Here is a 17,777-nt window from a genome sequence, read left to right on the forward strand (position 1 = left end):
ACTCATCCTGGACGTGACACTTCCTTCACTCTATCCTCCACTTTCTCACTATCCATCTTCCTCTGATGTCCTTACTTCCTTCCTCAGTAGCTTTATTTTGCTCACCCACAATCACATTAGCACATATACCTGCAGCCCTTGGCATCCATCTCTCCTTCCAAAATGCCTGCCTGGTAAAGCCCTGGCCAGGACTTAAACCCAACACTCTTTGCCCCCGCCCCTGTACCTGAGTGACTAAATGTGGATGGAGAAAACTGCACAGTCATACCAGCTTACTGATGAACCATACTGGCTACTAGCCAACCACACTAAATTTCCCTGGTCAGTATACTCTCCTGCCCTCTAAGTTAGCCATCTCATGTTTTCTTTCTCCTCAAATGCCTCTTTCTCCAAAACCTCCCTCCTCACTCTCAGCTGATGGCCTTGCTTCATAGTTCGTTGAGAATAGAAGCAATCAGAAGATAAAATCTTCATCTTGCCCTGACTGAGTCCAGTGCCAGTTATCCCATTGCTACCCATGTATTTTTTCTTCCCTCTTATTGATTCTGCTCCAACCTAAGTCCTACGTATCATTCTCTCTGGCCTGTTCAAGGACTTTCCAGTACTTCTGGACTTAAAAACCAACTAAACTACCCAACAAAACCTTCTCTTGATGCTGCATCCTCCAACTATCATCTTCTCCTTTTTACACCCAAAGTCCTAAGAAGCATTGCCTTCCTCTTGCATCTGTTTTCTTAGATCTTAGTCTCTCTTGAGGAGTATCCTATGTGTCCACTGAATCAACACATGTCAAGGCCACCACCAGCCTCCATGTTGCCAAATCCTATGGTCGATTTTCAGTTGTTCATTCGTCTCTTTGAAGCACTCTTCGACATATCTTCTAAAATATCATACTTTTCCTCCTATCTCTGACAATTCCTTTCTTTTGCTGGTTTTTCTTTTTGTATTCTAGGGCTCAATCCCAGGACCCATTATCTTCCATGCCCATACCTTCTGCTTAAAGGGTTTCATTTTGCTCTATGATTTTAAATAATTTCTCTAGACCAATGACTGAAGTTTGTATCGGCAGCCTCACCTAGCCAGTGGCCTACCACACTTCCACTTTGAGATCCTATTGGCCTCTCAAGCTTAAGTCCAAAACAGAACTAATGGTTTCTCTTCCCAACCCCCACACTGCTCTTGCCTGGTCTTCCCTACTTCAGTAAATTTCATGACCTTCCATCTGATTACTCAGGCTAAAAATCTGGCAGCCATCCTTAATTACTTACTTTTTCTCATACCAATATTTGGAATATTGGAAATGGAATATGGAATTTGGAATATTGGATATTGGCTGTGCCCATATAATAGATCCCGAACTTGGCCATATCTGAAGTCTCCACCTACACTCTAGCCACCATCAGCTCTTTCCTTGACTGTTATAATGGCTTCCTGACAGCTTCCGTGCTCCCAGAGTGGCCCCTCTATAGTCTGTTCTTCACATAATAGCCAGAGTGATCTAAGAAAGAAATTAGGCCATGGTCCTCATTTGCTCAGAACCTTCCAGTGGCTTCCTACTGTTCTTAGAAGGCACAACCCTATACCAGTCCTCAAGGTACACTGTATTTTGACCTTGTTATGCCTCTGATGTCTGTCCAAGTCACCCCCGCATTTTGCTGGTTTTGAACTCATGGCCAACCCCAGGGACTTTCTACTCACCTGGCCCACTATGTGAGAGACTTATTCTGCAGATAACATGCATGGCTGGCAGAAGACATCTCTGGCAAGGAATGATTCTTTTTAAACTAGCCTCCCCCATCAATCCCTGCTTTTCTTTATAGCATTCACCTCTGCTTGAAAATATATATTTCTTTATTCATTTACAAGAACAGGGACTTTTCCTTTCTTGTTTACCAATATATTCTCAGAACCTAGAACACATAAGACATATAATAAATAATCAGTATATTTATGTAATTAGTAATTGTGTTGGATATACATGCCTGTGTGAGCATGTACACACACACACACACACACACACACACACACACACACACTCTTATCTGTTTATTCCTGTGGTGGAGTTTGGTACCTGTATTTCCGTGTTTAATTACACATGTAAGAACAAAAGCAGACTTTCAGAGTTAAAACTTCAAGTGCTTTAGATGACTGTCATCTCAGGTGCTACACAGAAAATGCTTCCATTTCTTGCTTTGGTGTCAATCTGTGTGAAAAATAAAATTCATTTTAATGCCTTGGAGGCATCGCCATGCTTCTGAGGCTCAACAGAGGGGATAAGCTGGTTCACCAGCTCTGAGGATTCCTGTTTCCCATTTCACACATGTACCTGCAACTGTGCTTCCCTCAAACTCACGTGACGTGCACAAGCTAAACCTGATTTCCTAAAACAAACTCTTATTACGTTGATCGCTGTTATTTCCATGGGGAGAGAGCTGACTCAACCACTGCTAGGTTCTTGGATCATTAAAAAAAAGGTGGGGCTCTCACCAGAGATAGCACACAAAGCAGTCTCTGGGACTGATTATTTACAGACAATAACTTCATGTTTTTAAAGCCAAAAAATACCAAACCCAGAAATTTGTCCCCTAACTTTGTGGTAAAATTGGTTTGATAAACATACTTGCTTTTATTCTCATGGTTGATTTAGTTTTATTCTGACTCCTTCCAAAAGAGGAACAAAAGGAAGGAAGGAAAGAAGGAAAGGAAGGGAAGGGAAGGAAAAAGGAAAGGACAGGACCGGAAAGGAAAAGAAAAGAAAGGGAAAAAGGGAGATGAAAGGAAAGTAAAAATGGAGAGCAAGAGAAGAAAAAAAGGAAAAATAGTTGAGGGGCACATTTATTTTTCCACTGACATACTGCTTCTCAGACTGTGTTAGATAGTCCCGCCAACCTAATTCATCTGTGTGTGACACCTGAGAACAGAGACATCTTATAAACACTATTAAATGTACAAAACAACAAAGGAATCTAAGTTTTAAATGTCTCAAATATATTTTTACAGGAAAACACAGTACAAATTTTGTCAGCCGATATGATCCGCGATTTAATAGCTGGATACAACTTCCACCCATGCAAGAAAGGTAAGTGTTTATTTCTTATGTCTGAAACATTTGTGGCTGCTTTACAGGAAGTATGGATGTTGAATGATTTTCTTTGGTAAATTATGCTAAACAGAGCCAATGAAAGACATATGAGTCAAAATGCAAATTTTGGCCTGGCCAATTTAGAATAACTACTTCGTTAACTCAATGGAGAAAAACAATCAAATAAGTCAATCATTGGTTCCAATGGAAGGAGAAAAAAATTGTATGACTTGTCTTCTATTACTACATTGCTTTGGATTTTTGGCAAGTGGAGCTAAAATTGCATCTCCTTACCACTTTTCTCAGTGATAATATACTTAATTCTATAAATGAAATCTAGAACGCCATTCTTACAATGGTATCCATTTTCATGCAGAAATTGCAGTATGAAATTTTCTGGTCTCACTAACTCAAATCCTTGACATTTGCCTTCTCAACTATCCTCCCATCATACATTCAAGAACAGGTCCTTTGCTAGCTTTAAAAAAAAAAAAAAAAAAAAAACAGTTTTGCAAGCTGTCGTTTTTTGTTTTTTGTTTTTTTCTGATATTTGGTGTTTATCTCACCCCAGTCTCCTGGCTGCCAAGGGACAAGTGGCTACTACTTTCATACAGTTTGCCTCTGCAGCTGTTACCTACATGCAGCCGCATCTTAACATGCACATGCAAACTCCCATGCTACATTTTGTGCACTCAGGGCGCCCGGATGGCTCAGTCAGTTAAGCCTCTGCCTTTGGCTCAAGTCATGACCCCAGTGTCCTGGAATCGAGTGCCGCATTGGACTCCCTAAGCAGGGATTCCCCCTTCTCCCTCTCCCTCTGCCATTTCCCCCGTCCCGCCCCCCCAGCACCGCAAACCTCCGCTTGTGCTCTCTGGCTCCCTCTGTCTGTCAAATAAATAAAATCTTTAAAAAATAATAAATTTTGAGCATTCGATTCTTTTCAGATAATACTTCAGCATCCTCTTAAGCAACATATCCAACATAATAGCCATAAGCTACAACCTATTTCTTCTTCTCAAATGAATTATTTAAGAAATAATATTCTTTCCTGTTTCACTCATGACTCTGCATCTTTAACATCATTTTTATAAACATTCAGTTAGATTACATTAAGATCAACTTAGAGCCTTAATATTAAATTGCAAGTGAACGGAAAGTTTTCAGGTAATATCATTTATTCAAAAACGTGCATCATTGCAGGAAGACAGTATGCATCAATGCTAGGAGAAAACTCTATATTAAAGCCATCTTTAATATGTATCCTATACATAGGAGATGATGAGGCACAAGATAAGGACCACGACACTTTTAGGAACGTGTACTTCAAAGGTACCTCAAGAAACGATCCAAAGTCAGTTAATATCCTGACAAACTTCTCCGCCCCCCTCTTGTGCATACACGCACGCGTGGAAGCCTCCTGATGTGTTTCTCCAGTGCGCCTTGTTTCTCTCCCTTTGGGCTTATTTCTTCATGGCTCGGATTGTGGCTGCATCACTTTACCCTTTAATCAAAACCATTCCAAGAAGTTTTATTTAAAAAAATATTTTTAAAATAAATATCCACAATATGTTTGAAATGGCAACATCTCCTCACCACGGTCCCCTTTGCTGGGGGCTGCGCACCATGATAATTAACCTTCACGCCTTGGGTTTGGGAGGCATAACTCACGTCGCGGTCAATTATCTCACTGTAGAGCCCCTAAGGACGAGAAGTATTGCTGCAAAACCTAATTAGTAATTTTTTTAAATGTGTATTGTTTACTTGATATTCTATAATGACTTCCTCTGAGGCACTATGGCCTATCATGGCAGGGTCCTACTTAGACAATTTTTAGCAGCTCATTGACCTGATAGAAAGACCTGCCATGGTCTGTCGGCGCCCGGCAGCCACCGTTGACAGGATGGACTGTTTAACGTTTCTTTCTAAGTCATTATGGTATATCATGTCAGGTCCCTAGTAAGAGAAGTTTTTTTTTAGATCTCGAACAATCAACCCGATAGACCAAATAAAGAGCTCCTTATAGAGCTGAGTGGGGAAAGGCAGATTTCACAAATGCCCAGTCAATCTTCTAGCTCCAGATCTTCTATGGGTTGATTGATCCAGGCAGCAATCCATAACTTCAAAGGAAAATTTTCTGTCATTGCCAAGCCTCCATTCTAAGTAGCAAGTACAATCAGTGACTGGCGTGGCTTAATTGTGATTAAACAAAAAAGAAAAAGAGAAGAAAATACATGAGACACCCTTTAGATTAAAAAAAAAAAAGTTTCTTGAAACATTCAAATGAGTTAATTCTGCATTGTATAGATCATGAATCAGGCTCACCAGACGTTCCACCACCTCCCTCCTTCCTTTAGTTGCTACCAAATGGATGAGAAGTAGTTATGCTGAGAAATTACCAAACTGAGAATAATAGAAACATGTTGAAAACCGCCTCTGGGGTAACCTACTCTTAGAGCTGACTGGACAGACTCTTAGGATAGCTCACCTAATCAGAGCTTCCCAAAGAGTGCTGTAATAAAATAGCAGAATATGCCCCACCCACCTAGTTCAGCCAGGAAATGGGCACACTGCCTCTAGGTTTACTCAATGAACTCACAAACTGCATCCTTGCTACATATGAAATGATTGCAGGAAAATATACGTTTAAATGTAATGCTACTGAGTTGTTTCAGTCTCAGATATAGGATTTGATTCCTCCCTGAAAAGGGGTTAAATGTCGAGACTAGGATCAATGGAAATGTTTGGCGACTTTTTTTCCAGTAAAAATAGACATTTTAGGTATCACTCATATGGAGACCATATCTCCTAGCTAGTGCAGAAAAAAGAAAAAAAAGAAGAAGAAAAAGAAAAAAAAGAAGAAGAAAAAGAAAAAGCACTTTGGAGAGCACCAACAACAAAGTTTATATTTCATAGAGTAAGAGAAAAGCTAGAAGCAAATACATAAAACATTGTTTCCAAATTCAAATATTTTGTTTCTAGAAGCCTTAAAAGGAACAACATGAGACAATATTTTGTTTGAAAAATCTGTTGCCTTCTTTAACCTGATGGTGAAAGTCAAGAATTTAAACTGAGCTAAGGTTATAGTAATTCAGTCTCATTTTTTAGGATATAAACTGACCACCTTAAGGGGTGAGAAAGAACTAGTAAAGACCTCAACAATATGCAAGGTTCAAAGTATGTTTGTAGAAGTTGCTGGGAGGTTGCTGTCTTTTTTTAACTTATCACAATGCACTGAATTTTGCCTCTGGTGTTGGGGAAGGAGGAGCTGGAGGAGAGAGAGAGATGAACAATTTGAAATACACATAGTGTAATCCCATTTAAAAATCCCTTTTTTTTTTAATTTAAAATCCAATTTTAATTTAGATTATACTCATCCAAATTCCTACAACAAATACTCCACCTCAACAACTTAGTTTGGTAAATGCTCAGAGTCGCCCTATCCCCACCACGGGGGTCAGGCGGTCCCATGGGTGTCCCTGTACATGAGCCAGCACGTCACAGGCAGCCTCGCTTCTCACCCGGCTGCGCCGATGGGGCGGCCCCCGTGCTTGCAGCTGTGATCCAGAGGGTGTCTATGCTGAATACAGAAACTCCCGTGGCACTGGTCACAAGCCACCTGCATCATCTCTTTCTTCCTGCACCCCTCTTTTGAGCACCAGAACGTAAAAATCTTCTCTTTCTTCCCAGGATGACAATTAATCTGGAGTTTACTTAAAAAAAAAAAAACAAACAAATAGCCTAATCCTGTGTTCTTCATGTGGGGAGGAGGGTCAGGGAGCACTCCCAAGAGAGACCTGGTATGGTAAAATTTTAGCCTGGAGCAAATATTTGCAGTTGCTGACAGACCATTAACTATCCAGGGCTCCTATAATGCATTTCGTGAATTCTCACTTTGGGCATGCAAGGGAGTACGTCAGAGGCTCAGAATCTTCACCATTGGAATTTCTACATAAAAATGCACTTTTAGGGGCGCCTGGGTGGCTCAGTGGGTTAATCCGCTGCCTTCGGCTCAGGTCATGATCTCGGAGTCCTGGGATCAAGTCCCGCATCGGGTTCTCTGCTCAGCAGGGAGCCTGCTTCCTCCTGTCTCTCTGCCTGCCTCTCTGCCTGCTTGTGATCTCTCTCTGTCAAATAAATAAATAAAATCTTTAAAAAAAAAAATGCACTTTTAGTCAGGAAGTGAAACCGACTGATTTTTTTTTTCCCCATTTAGATCCTAACAGTGACACTGTGTGGATAAAGTTAGGAGTACACACAAAGCATCAAATTAAGAAAATCTTGGCTAAAAAGAGAGCAAGTTCTGACAGGCTCACTCAGTATCGCTGAGGAAGGAAGGAACCAGGACAAAGTGAGAGAACAGAAATTTAGACTGGATGAAAGGAATTCACACTACCATGAAGAGATCTTGCTCTTATTCTCCATTATCTAAACTTATTTAATGGAGGGTTTTCAACGCTTGTCATGACTAACAGGCATTTTCTCTTCTAGACCAGTATATGGCACATAGAAGAACCCAACACCTTATAGCCCACATAGTCCAAATTATCTAAAGGTGGTAAAATTAGTAAAATTATTTCAGTAAAATTATTTCAGAGGTTCTAAGACCTGTTAGAGAATCCTCATATGGAAGAGGGATACTGACATACTGTTGTGTCCACGCTGCAAAGAAATATCTGTGTTCCTTCAATCTATTCCTGTGTTCATGTCAGTCTTTCCAAAGAAACATTTTAACTGAGAAGGTAAAAGCACATGTAGGACAGCTGTGACCTAACATATTCAATGAGAACACAACTGAAGTCTAGTCAGAGAAATAGAAAGAAGCAATGAACATACGTGGGCACTTAATTTTGCAACTGTTTTGAACCTAATATTTATAACCTACTATTATATTTAACCTAATATTATATTTAAATGGGTTTTTACTTTTCTGTAGTAGGAAATCTCAACATTTTTAAATCAATGATTGCTCTGATAGTCCAATTAAAAACTTCCTCCAAATACCTTTCTCCAGACTTATATGTGGAATCTTAAAAAAAAAAAAAAAAAAGTCAAAATTACGGAAACAGAATGAATGGTGGTTGCTAGGGACTAGGGAATGAGGGAAACGAGGAGAGGTTGGTCAAAAGGTACGTACTTTCAGTTATAAGATTAAAAAGTTCCAAGTATCTAATGAATAGCATGATGATTATAGTTGTTATTGTAGTGTATACTTGAAATTTGCTAAGAGGGCAGATCTTAAGTGTTCTCACAAAAAAAAAAAAAAGTAGCTATGTGACACGGTGGAGGTGATGGTGGATGGGTTAATTCACTTAATGGTGGGAACCCTTCCACAATGTATGCATAGATCCAATCACTGCAGTGTAACTTTAAACACGTTACAATTTTATTTGTCAATTATCCCTCAGTAAAGCTGGAAAAAATAAAACAAAACTGAATCCATCACCCTCTATAAAATATACCATTACCCATATAGTAATAAACCACCTATACAAACATAAAAGAATTTAATAAATGTCACTAGGAAATGTTCCCTTGCAAACATCTTGATGGCTGATTTTTTTTTTTTTTTTTTTTTTTGATGGCTGGTTTTTTAAAAACCTTTTTATCTGGGTAATGTTAACTGATGGTTCCAAAGCATGAACAAAATGCGGGATCCTATGATGGCACTTTACATATGGACTTGCCAATAACCCTGTACGGAAGGTACCGTTAACAGCCCCCTGTTACAGAGGAGCAATCTGAGGTCGAGAGGGGCTGAGTCACATGTCAAAGGTTACCCATCCCATAAATCACGTAGCCAGGCAACCTCTTCCAGAGACTAAATTGTTAATCGAGATGCTGTTTACTGCTTCCCAGAGGCTTTGGCACTTTGTAAACACAAGTAAGAGAATCTCCCGATAGAAACCTCTAGGAGTCTTGATCTTACTAATCCCATTGCCTGAGAGTCTTGGCACTAATTTTTATGAAGACTATACATTCATCAAACAAATCATATTCTCTGAGGGGCCTGGCACTTAAACACTGTACTTATTCAGTATTGGACCTCATGTTATCCCCATAAAGTATATTCCAGTAGCAGCAATGAGATAAAAGCAGCAAAGTGTCCAGGACTTGCTCAACATATCAACCTAGTCATCCTAACACCAAATTTTTTAGTCCCCTGTTCTCCCTCCGCTCTCATATCTTACTAGTTGCCAAGTCTTAGATCTTCCTTTAATATATCTTTAGCCTCAGCTCTTGTAGGTTGTCCATAAAACTCTCATTCAGGTCCTCAACATCTCACCCCTCTCTTATGGTCTACCTCAGAATTGGTCTCCCTGTTTCCAGTCCTTTCAACACAGCTGGTGCCTTTGGCCTTTGAAGGCATAATGTGAAAATTTAATAAATTGCCACTCTTGAAAAGATACTAAAAAAATCCTATAGTTTTGTAAGAAGGCACCCCAAAAGGCATATCACTAAACTTCCTACAATATGTTATGTAAGAGCAAAATTTCAACACTAAATTCAGTTCACGAAAGTTTCTCTATTTGCAGTAGTACTGGGAAGGAAAAAAATGATAATTGAAGAAAAATTTTGATGATGTAGTTCTCTTATAAATTGGGAACAATGACCCTTGAAGGACCGTGAAAAAAGTGAATGTCAAGATAATTTATTATTGTTACATTATCTACCTCATTTTTCACTTTGTCTTACTGAGCTGTGATATCCTTACAAGGTACCAAATATCCCAAACATTAGTGAACACTCTTTACAGTGTATAAAAAAGGATCTGAAACAGAGTTGGTGAATTCTCCTCCACTCTTACTTTAATACAAAATGTTAACCAGAGGCAAGGCATATGATTACTGTCAAGGTCTCAGATTTAGAAGGGGCTGTATGTGTAATTTCCAAGTTCCTGCCACCCTTTCTAAAGCAGGATTTACCTCCTTTGCCTGACTGAGCTCCTTTTGTGATTTACGGTGGGTTGTTGTTTTCGTTGTAGAAGAGCCAGTTTCTATGCATGTCGGTTGGACAAACATTTATACGTTATTGGTGGAAGGAATGAAACCGGCTATCTGTCCAGCGTGGAGTGCTATAACCTAGAAACAAACGAATGGCGGTATGTGTCCTCCCTGCCACAGCCTCTGGCAGCTCACGCAGGAGCAGTGCACAATGGGAAAATATACATTTCAGGCAAGTCATTCCTCCACTTTCTGTTACCAAATTCAGTTCCAAGGCACTTTCTTGACTTGTATGTATATGTTTAATTCACAGGGGGTGTACACAATGGAGAATATGTCCCATGGCTGTATTGCTATGACCCTGTAATGGATGTCTGGGCTCGAAAACAAGATATGAACACAAAACGCGCCATCCACACTTTGGCTGTAATGAATGATCGCCTGTATGCAATTGGAGGAAATCATTTGAAAGGTCTTTTTTCTTTTTTTTTTTTAAATCACAATATCATTTGCATCTTATGTTTCTTGCTAAGGGGGTTTCTCGTTAGATAATCATAGTTAACCAAGTAAAAAACATGTTGACCAAATAAAAGCGACTCTGTGTAAATTAGCTGTACCCTTGGGCAAGCATTTATTTTGGCTCCTCTGCAGATAGGATTATTTTTAAGTTACCGCACACATTAAAGAAATGAATAATGATGTCAACAGAAAGTAAAAAATGAGAGCATTAATAACTGAAAAGCACAAACAATTTGTTGTAACAATGAATTCAGTAAAATAAATTATTCCTTATCACCAAAGTTATAGTAATAAATTTTTCCAGAAAATTGTTTTTTGTAGTAATCATAAAGAACTTCAGTCATAGATGCTCAAAGAAGCTAATACGTGATTTTTCTTAAAGAAAACATTTCGTAGAATTTCATGTCAAAATTTAGAATTATTTCTTTGAAGAGTTGGATTCCAAACGTTCTATGACTCTCAAATTCTTTGTTTTATTAATAAAAAAATATTTAAAACGTGGTATTTTTAGAGTTTCGTCTGAGCTCCTTTCCTTCTCTGTACATGTGTATGACGACAACTTTCCGTAGTTTGTGTGCGTGTGATGTTACCCACATGCGCAGCACACTGGGCACAACAGGGAAGCTGAGAGAGCTCTGGTGTTGAGAAGAGTCCCTGAACTACTGGTCTCCTCACCTGAAAATGAAGAAACTGGTCTAGCTGATCTCTAAAATCTCCTCCAGCTCTGACCTGCCATGATCCTTGAAATTGACCCAAACGAGAAACAGGTCATCCACGTGTGGTAGCTGAGGATTTATTTTTCCATAGTACACCCATCTCAAAAAACGGGTTAGATGTAGACATTCCTTATGGATTTCCTAATACATATGTACCCCTAGTGTAATTAAAGACCACACAGGCTTAATGTTTATGTAAATATTTCCAAGTTCCTACTCAATCCTAAATGTCAATATCCTGGTCCTTGCTGCTCATCTTTGTGCTCAGTGGGAGATTATCTTTGCTGCTGTAACTCTTCCTTTTTTGTTCTTTTTGTCTCTCACTGCTGCTCCTTCATTTCAATCCAAACACCATTCCTTTACATCAGAATACTTGTATATAGTATTACCTTTGTGGCTTTCTATATTAAAATGTGAATTCCGCTAATTTCTTTTGCATAATAATGACAAAACATTCTAGGAACTCTTGAATTTTGAGGTTAAACTTGAACAGAAAGATTTGGGGAATGACAACCTAAATGAGAAATAACACACATCAAATTAGGTTGGCTCAGGGGCACCTGGGTGGCTCAGTGGGTTAAGCCTCTGCCCTTGGCTCAGGTCATGATTTCAGGGTCCTGGGATCAAGCTCCACATCGGCCATCTGTTCAGCAGGGAACATGCTTCTCTCTCTCTCTGCCTGACTACTTGTGATCTCTCGGTCTTTGTGTCAAATAAATAAATAAAATCTTAAAAAAAAAAAATTAGGTTGACTCAAGGAGTCATTATGGCTTAGAGGGAAAGGTGTGGGTTTGTGTCCCAGTTATGCACTTGGAGTTGTGTGGTCTTACTCAAGACACTCAACCTCACGTCTATAAAAGAGGGATAATTATCCTTTCCTTGGTAGCTTTTGTGTGAGGCTTACAGTCAACATATGTAATACATGTACTGGGCACAGTGCCTTCTGTGATACCACTAGAACTTCAGCCCTGGGAATTTGCTCCAATCTTCAGTCACATATATTATCGTCAATAATCTTAATGGTAAAGGAGAGGAATACACCACAGAATTCCAGTAAGCCCTTTGTTCTACTGTTCCCTATCTGATTTATTTTACATAAGAAGTTACGTAAGAAATTCAGTGGCCTGAAATAATTTGTCCACCTCTTCCAAAATGAAAATTACTCTACTTTTTGGTCTATCTTCTCAATTACTTTGAAGAGTCAGTAAGTTGATTAATTTAATGTATGCATTGTAATTTCCAGCTAGCAAATATCCACTGCATGCATTTAAATAGAGGAAAATTTTACTTAGGATTTGGTCTGCTCAATGACCATGAAGCCCTCCCTCTACAGATTTTTGACTTCCTAAATTAAAAAGCAGGGCCCCAGTAGAGTCCCAAGATCTTAAGTTGTTCTCTGCAACCTGCTTACTGACCAGTCACTGAGAAACTTCATCAGAGTAAGAGAAGAAGCCCTCAGCAGAAGTAGCCCCTGACTCTACCTTAATCCTTAGTAGATATTGGAAACCACTCATACCATCGTAATTATTTATAAACATAAACTATTGGGGCAGCTGGGTGGCTCAGTCGTTAAGCGTCTGCCTTTGGCTCAGGTCATGATCCCAGAGTTCTGGGATTGAGCCCTGCATCGAGCCCTGCTTTGAGCCCCACATTGGGCTCCACGCTCGGCAGGAAGCCCATTTCTCCCTCTGCCACTCCCCTTAATTGTGTTACCTCTCTCGCTGTGTCTCTCCCTGTCAAATAAATAAGTAAAAAATTTAAAAATAAATAAGTAAATAAATAAATAAACTGCTAAAAAGGTAAAAGTTGCTAAACATCATGTTTTTAGTTAGTTAAAACATTTGGAGAGAGTTAAATATTTGTTTAGGAAAAATGATACAGTTTAGTCTGTAAGAATATGAATTCCGAAGCCCCTTTGCCTGAGTTTAAACCTCAGCCTGTCTACTTGCTGGCTGTGTGACTTATTCAAGTCATTACCTCTCTCTATCCCTCAGTTTTCTCATCTGTAAAATGAACGTAATATTTAACTATCTCAGAGATGGGATGAGGGGAATTAAGTGAATTCATCTACATAAAGCACTTAGCAGACAACTAGCTTATTATAAGCACTTTATAAAATGTTTGCTTTTAATTATTTTAAACCTTTTTAATCCAAGGTTTTAATAAACATTTTAAAATAAGATCTACCCCCATGTAATCAATGTTTACCAATGACATCGAGTCAGACATTCTTGCTTTGGATTAATTGGAAATACCCAGAGTTTGTTTGTTTGTTTGTTTTAGGTCTCTGTAACATGTCTCCCGATTTCACTAGTAAATTTATACTTTTGTCTCTTTAGAGACACAGTTAGCTATTTCTTGGCTCTGGCGCTTTTTTAAAAAGAAGCCCTAGCCTTAAATCAGGACCCTGAGAATTCATTCTTACGTGCTTCCATTTTGCTATGTCCCATAGGTTTCTCCCACCTTGATGTAATGCTCGTGGAATGCTATGACCCAAAAGGTGACCAGTGGAATATTCTCCAAACTCCCATTTTGGAGGGTCGAAGTGGTCCTGGCTGTGCAGTGCTCGATGACAGCATCTACCTTGTGGGAGGCTACAGCTGGAGTATGGTATGTGTCCACATTTACCTCACCCTCCTCCTCTCTGTCTTGTTCTTGCTTTGTGTTTCCCTCCATGTGTGCAGAAACCTTTGAAGAGTATCGTGTTTTGGGGCACCTGGGTGGATCAGTTGATTAAGCATCTGTCTGCCTTTAGCTTGGGTTGTGATCTTGGGGTCCTGGGATTGAGTCCCTCATCAGGTTCCCTGCTCGGCAGGGAGCCTGCTTCTCACCCCCCTCTGCTGCTCCCCACTCTGCTTGTGCTCTCACTTCTCTCTCAAATAATTTAATTAAATCTAAAGAAAAAAGTGTGAGTATCATGCTTGTATGCAAACTATAAGTTACTTCAAGTAATAAAAAACAATCAGTGAATTATTGTCGAACTGACTTGCTCTCTCATCCACTGTTTCACGAAATGTGGTTGGTTCTCCGCCTCTATCCTGTGCGCATGCCTTTGTGATTCTGGCTTTCCAACTGAAAGTGAGACAGAAGTGGTTTTACAAACTTTCTGTTGAAATTGTTTGCAGAGTTCATTGAATTGTTTGAATTGTCCAGAAAGTTTCTGACCAGGGAGACATAAAAACTAGAAATTGTTAAATATCCACAAAGTCTCTTTAGGATATATAATTTGCCATTGCTTTTGACTTTGGCCTGTCTTTATCATGAAAATTTCCAAGCTCACACACACAAAAAAACGAGAGTACAGTGGACTCTCGTAAACCCAGCCTCCGGCTTCAATATCTGTCAAGATTTTGCTCTACTTTATCTGTCCTCCCTTTTAAAATTTTGACTAAAGAAATCTGAAGCAAATTCTAGACATCATATTATTTCACCCTAAATGATTCAGTACTTATCTTTTTAAAAAATCATTCATGTGTTTAAACATACCATCAACACACCCAACAAAATTAACAATAATTCCTTCATATCTAATCTATATTCAAATGTTTCCTATAGAAATATATATTCCAAGTTGATATGTTCAAGTCAGGATCCTATAGTCTCACTTGTATTTGGTTATTATATCTCATCCACCTCTTGCAATCTGGAAAATTACCCCACTCCACTTCTTCTTCCATACATGAACTTGTAGAGAAAACAAAACAAAAACCAGGGTCAGTTATCATAGAGAAGAGCTGGTGTTCTGGAATGGGCGAATGATGACCTTGCGAGGTCATTTAAAACAGTCTCTGTCTCTGTATGGACTATAAAACAGACACTTAGGCATAAGGACTTAATAATTAAGATCAGCTTTTTTCTGTTTAAAATTTCTTCTGTTCTTTTTTTTTTTTCTTTTTTTGCCAACAACACCTGAGGAGGTGGCCATGTAGTTGGAATTATATCACATGAGAGCCTTATAGGGCCCTGTGGTCAACATATTCATTTTTTAAATGATGAACGTCTTCATATTTTCGTAGTTATAGATTGGTATTACAAGATTAAATGGGGGTTTATTTGTTTTGGATCAAACAAGGTTGTTAGATAAAGTTGGTTTTTTTTAAGATTTTATTTATTTATTTGACAGACAGATATCACAAGTAGGCAGAGAGGCAGGCAGAGAGAGAGGGGGAAGAAGGATCCCCGCTGAGCAGACAGCCTCACACGGAGCTCGATTCCAGGACCCTGGGATCATGACCTGAGCCGAAGGCAGAGGCTTTAATCCACTGAGCCACCCAGGCACCCCTGTTAGATAAAGTTTTAGGGGAGTTTTCAGTGGATATTAGTTATATGGAGGCAAATATATATTGATATACAGTAACTAGATATTCAGACCTGTGCTTGATCACTGGAACACATGAGTAAGCTCCAAAAGCGTACGCATTTGGAACCAGACACCAGCAGTCCACTTTCAAAAACTGATGACTAGGCTGGTTAGAATTTTTGGGTTTTGCCTATGATAAAAACCAAATGGGTAAAAAAAAAAAAAATACAGGTCTGGTGATAGAAGGGAAACCTTACACAAGCACTACCCCCAGATGTTAACAAAGGAAACAAGATTAAAGACATTTTTTATTTCTCATGTGGCCCCTTGAAAATCAATCAGTCATTCAATCAATCAATGTGCAAAGAAGTTGGCAAGCCCACTTTTCCAGTTTATTTTAAGCTAGTTTTGAATGCCAGCTCTGATTCTCTATGGTAGTAAAATGAAAATGGAAGAGTGAGGCAACTATTTCAAATCCATTGTACTGAAACTATTTGAAAAATTAAAGATGGGTTTGTGGGGTGCCTGGGTGGCTCAGTGGGTTAAAGCCTCTGCCTTCGGCTCAGGTCATGAACCCAGAATCCTGGGATCGAGCCCTGCATCGGGCTTTCTGCTCAGCAGGGAGCCTGCTTCCTACTTTCTCTCTGCCTGCCTCTCTGCCTACTTGTGATCTCTGTCTGTCAAATAAATAAATAAAATCTTTAAAGATGAGTTTGTTTGTTTGTTTGTTTGTTTTTAACTTAAACCAGCTGGACAAATTCAAGTTTTTGGTCAATTATTTTAAAGGATTTGCTGTTCATCCAGGTGTTGTAGGCACTTGACTGTTATTATTAATTACACACACACACACACACACAGAGATTTTGAAATCTCTTGACTCTCAAATTTCCTCTTCGAATAAAACAGTTTAAAATCCACTGCTTTCAGGGAGAGGGTGGTGGGGTTATGGACATTGGGGAGGGTAGGTGCTATGGTGAGTGCTGTGAAGTGTGTAAACCTGGCGATTCATAGACCTGTACCCCTGGGGCTAAAAAAAACATTATATGTTTATTTTAAAATTTTTAAATTTTTTTAAAAATTTAAAAAAAAAATAAAATCCACTGCTTTCATTTGGAACTTTTCAGCAAGAGCAGAGAATTGATGTTTTCTTTCCAATGTAAATGTGATAAATAAGATTGTTGTCACACTTCTCTGAACATTCTTCCCTAAATGCCCCCTGCTCTGCCATTACAGGGGGCCTACAAGTCATCTACAATATGCTATTGTCCGGAAAAAGGCACCTGGACAGAACTGGAAGGAGATGTAGCAGAACCACTGGCAGGCCCAGCCTGTGCAACGGTTATCCTGCCTGCCTGTGTCCCTTACAACAAATAACACCAGCAAGCCCTGGAATGGACAATATCACATTCTAGGAGACAGTGACAGGTGACATCGCGATCATACTAGGAACAGTGCATTCTAATGGTATAACTGCTGGAATCCACCCTTGGTTTCTAACAATATTTCCAAGTAACTACAAAAGAAAATGACCTGTTCTTGAACAGATAACCGTGTCTGGAACTCGGATCACACCAAACGTGCTGTGGTGACAGATGCTTCCATTTCAGACTGGTTTTAATTCGTCCCAGCTTTCCAAAAACTCCTCACATGGATTTTAACTTTCAAAAGGAGAAAGATAAAATATGGAAGAGTGTCCCCAGAGAGACCTAAGATCAGTATTGTGCATTGTAGTCTACCTGCATGTGATCTATGTTGAAGTTTTGGGGATATTGTGTTCATGAATGATTCAGAATTTGACCCACTAAAATACTTACTGCATCACAGGAATTGCCACTTGATTTTATATTCTTAACCTGTGGCTACTTCACAGACTTCATAGGCAACACAATTGTAGAAAATCATATGAGATTGAAGAGGAACATGTTTGTTTCTATAGATCTTCATTTCATTTACCTTCTGCCCCTCACAGCACTCCATGGGATCAGAGAAGAGAAAGATGTTGGTTCTTGTAGCAATTGCTTCCTGCCCTGTAGGTTCTAGGCCAGCCAGTCATAATCTGTGTCCTCAATTTTATATGAAAGCTTAAAGCAAAATATATTATGTCACTGTTCATTCCAAAAAGGCTCAGGTTTTTCTCATTTTTTACAGTATATAAAAAAGTAGTGAACACACCTGTCATTTCCTCCAAAAAGTAGGACTGAAAAAATTGCTTGTCCAAT

General features: G+C 39.2%; 1 protein-coding gene across 1 annotated transcript in view; it reads left to right on the plus strand.

Annotated features, from left to right (window-relative positions):
* The window catches only part of KLHL14 (kelch like family member 14), a 97,804-nt gene extending 80,425 nt beyond the window's left edge, over positions 1-17,379 (plus strand). The window contains exons 5-9 of the mRNA XM_047698031.1: positions 3,001-3,079; positions 10,065-10,255; positions 10,337-10,495; positions 13,711-13,868; positions 16,792-17,379. Of these exons, the coding sequence (XP_047553987.1) occupies positions 3,001-3,079; positions 10,065-10,255; positions 10,337-10,495; positions 13,711-13,868; positions 16,792-16,932 (728 nt within the window). The 3' untranslated portion in view covers positions 16,933-17,379. The remainder of the gene's footprint in view (positions 1-3,000; positions 3,080-10,064; positions 10,256-10,336; positions 10,496-13,710; positions 13,869-16,791) is intronic.
* Positions 17,380-17,777: the final 398 nt, after the last annotated feature.

Source organism: Lutra lutra, chromosome 12, assembly GCF_902655055.1.
Source record: "Lutra lutra chromosome 12, mLutLut1.2, whole genome shotgun sequence".
In the NCBI taxonomy this organism is placed as follows: Eukaryota; Metazoa; Chordata; class Mammalia; order Carnivora; family Mustelidae; genus Lutra; species Lutra lutra.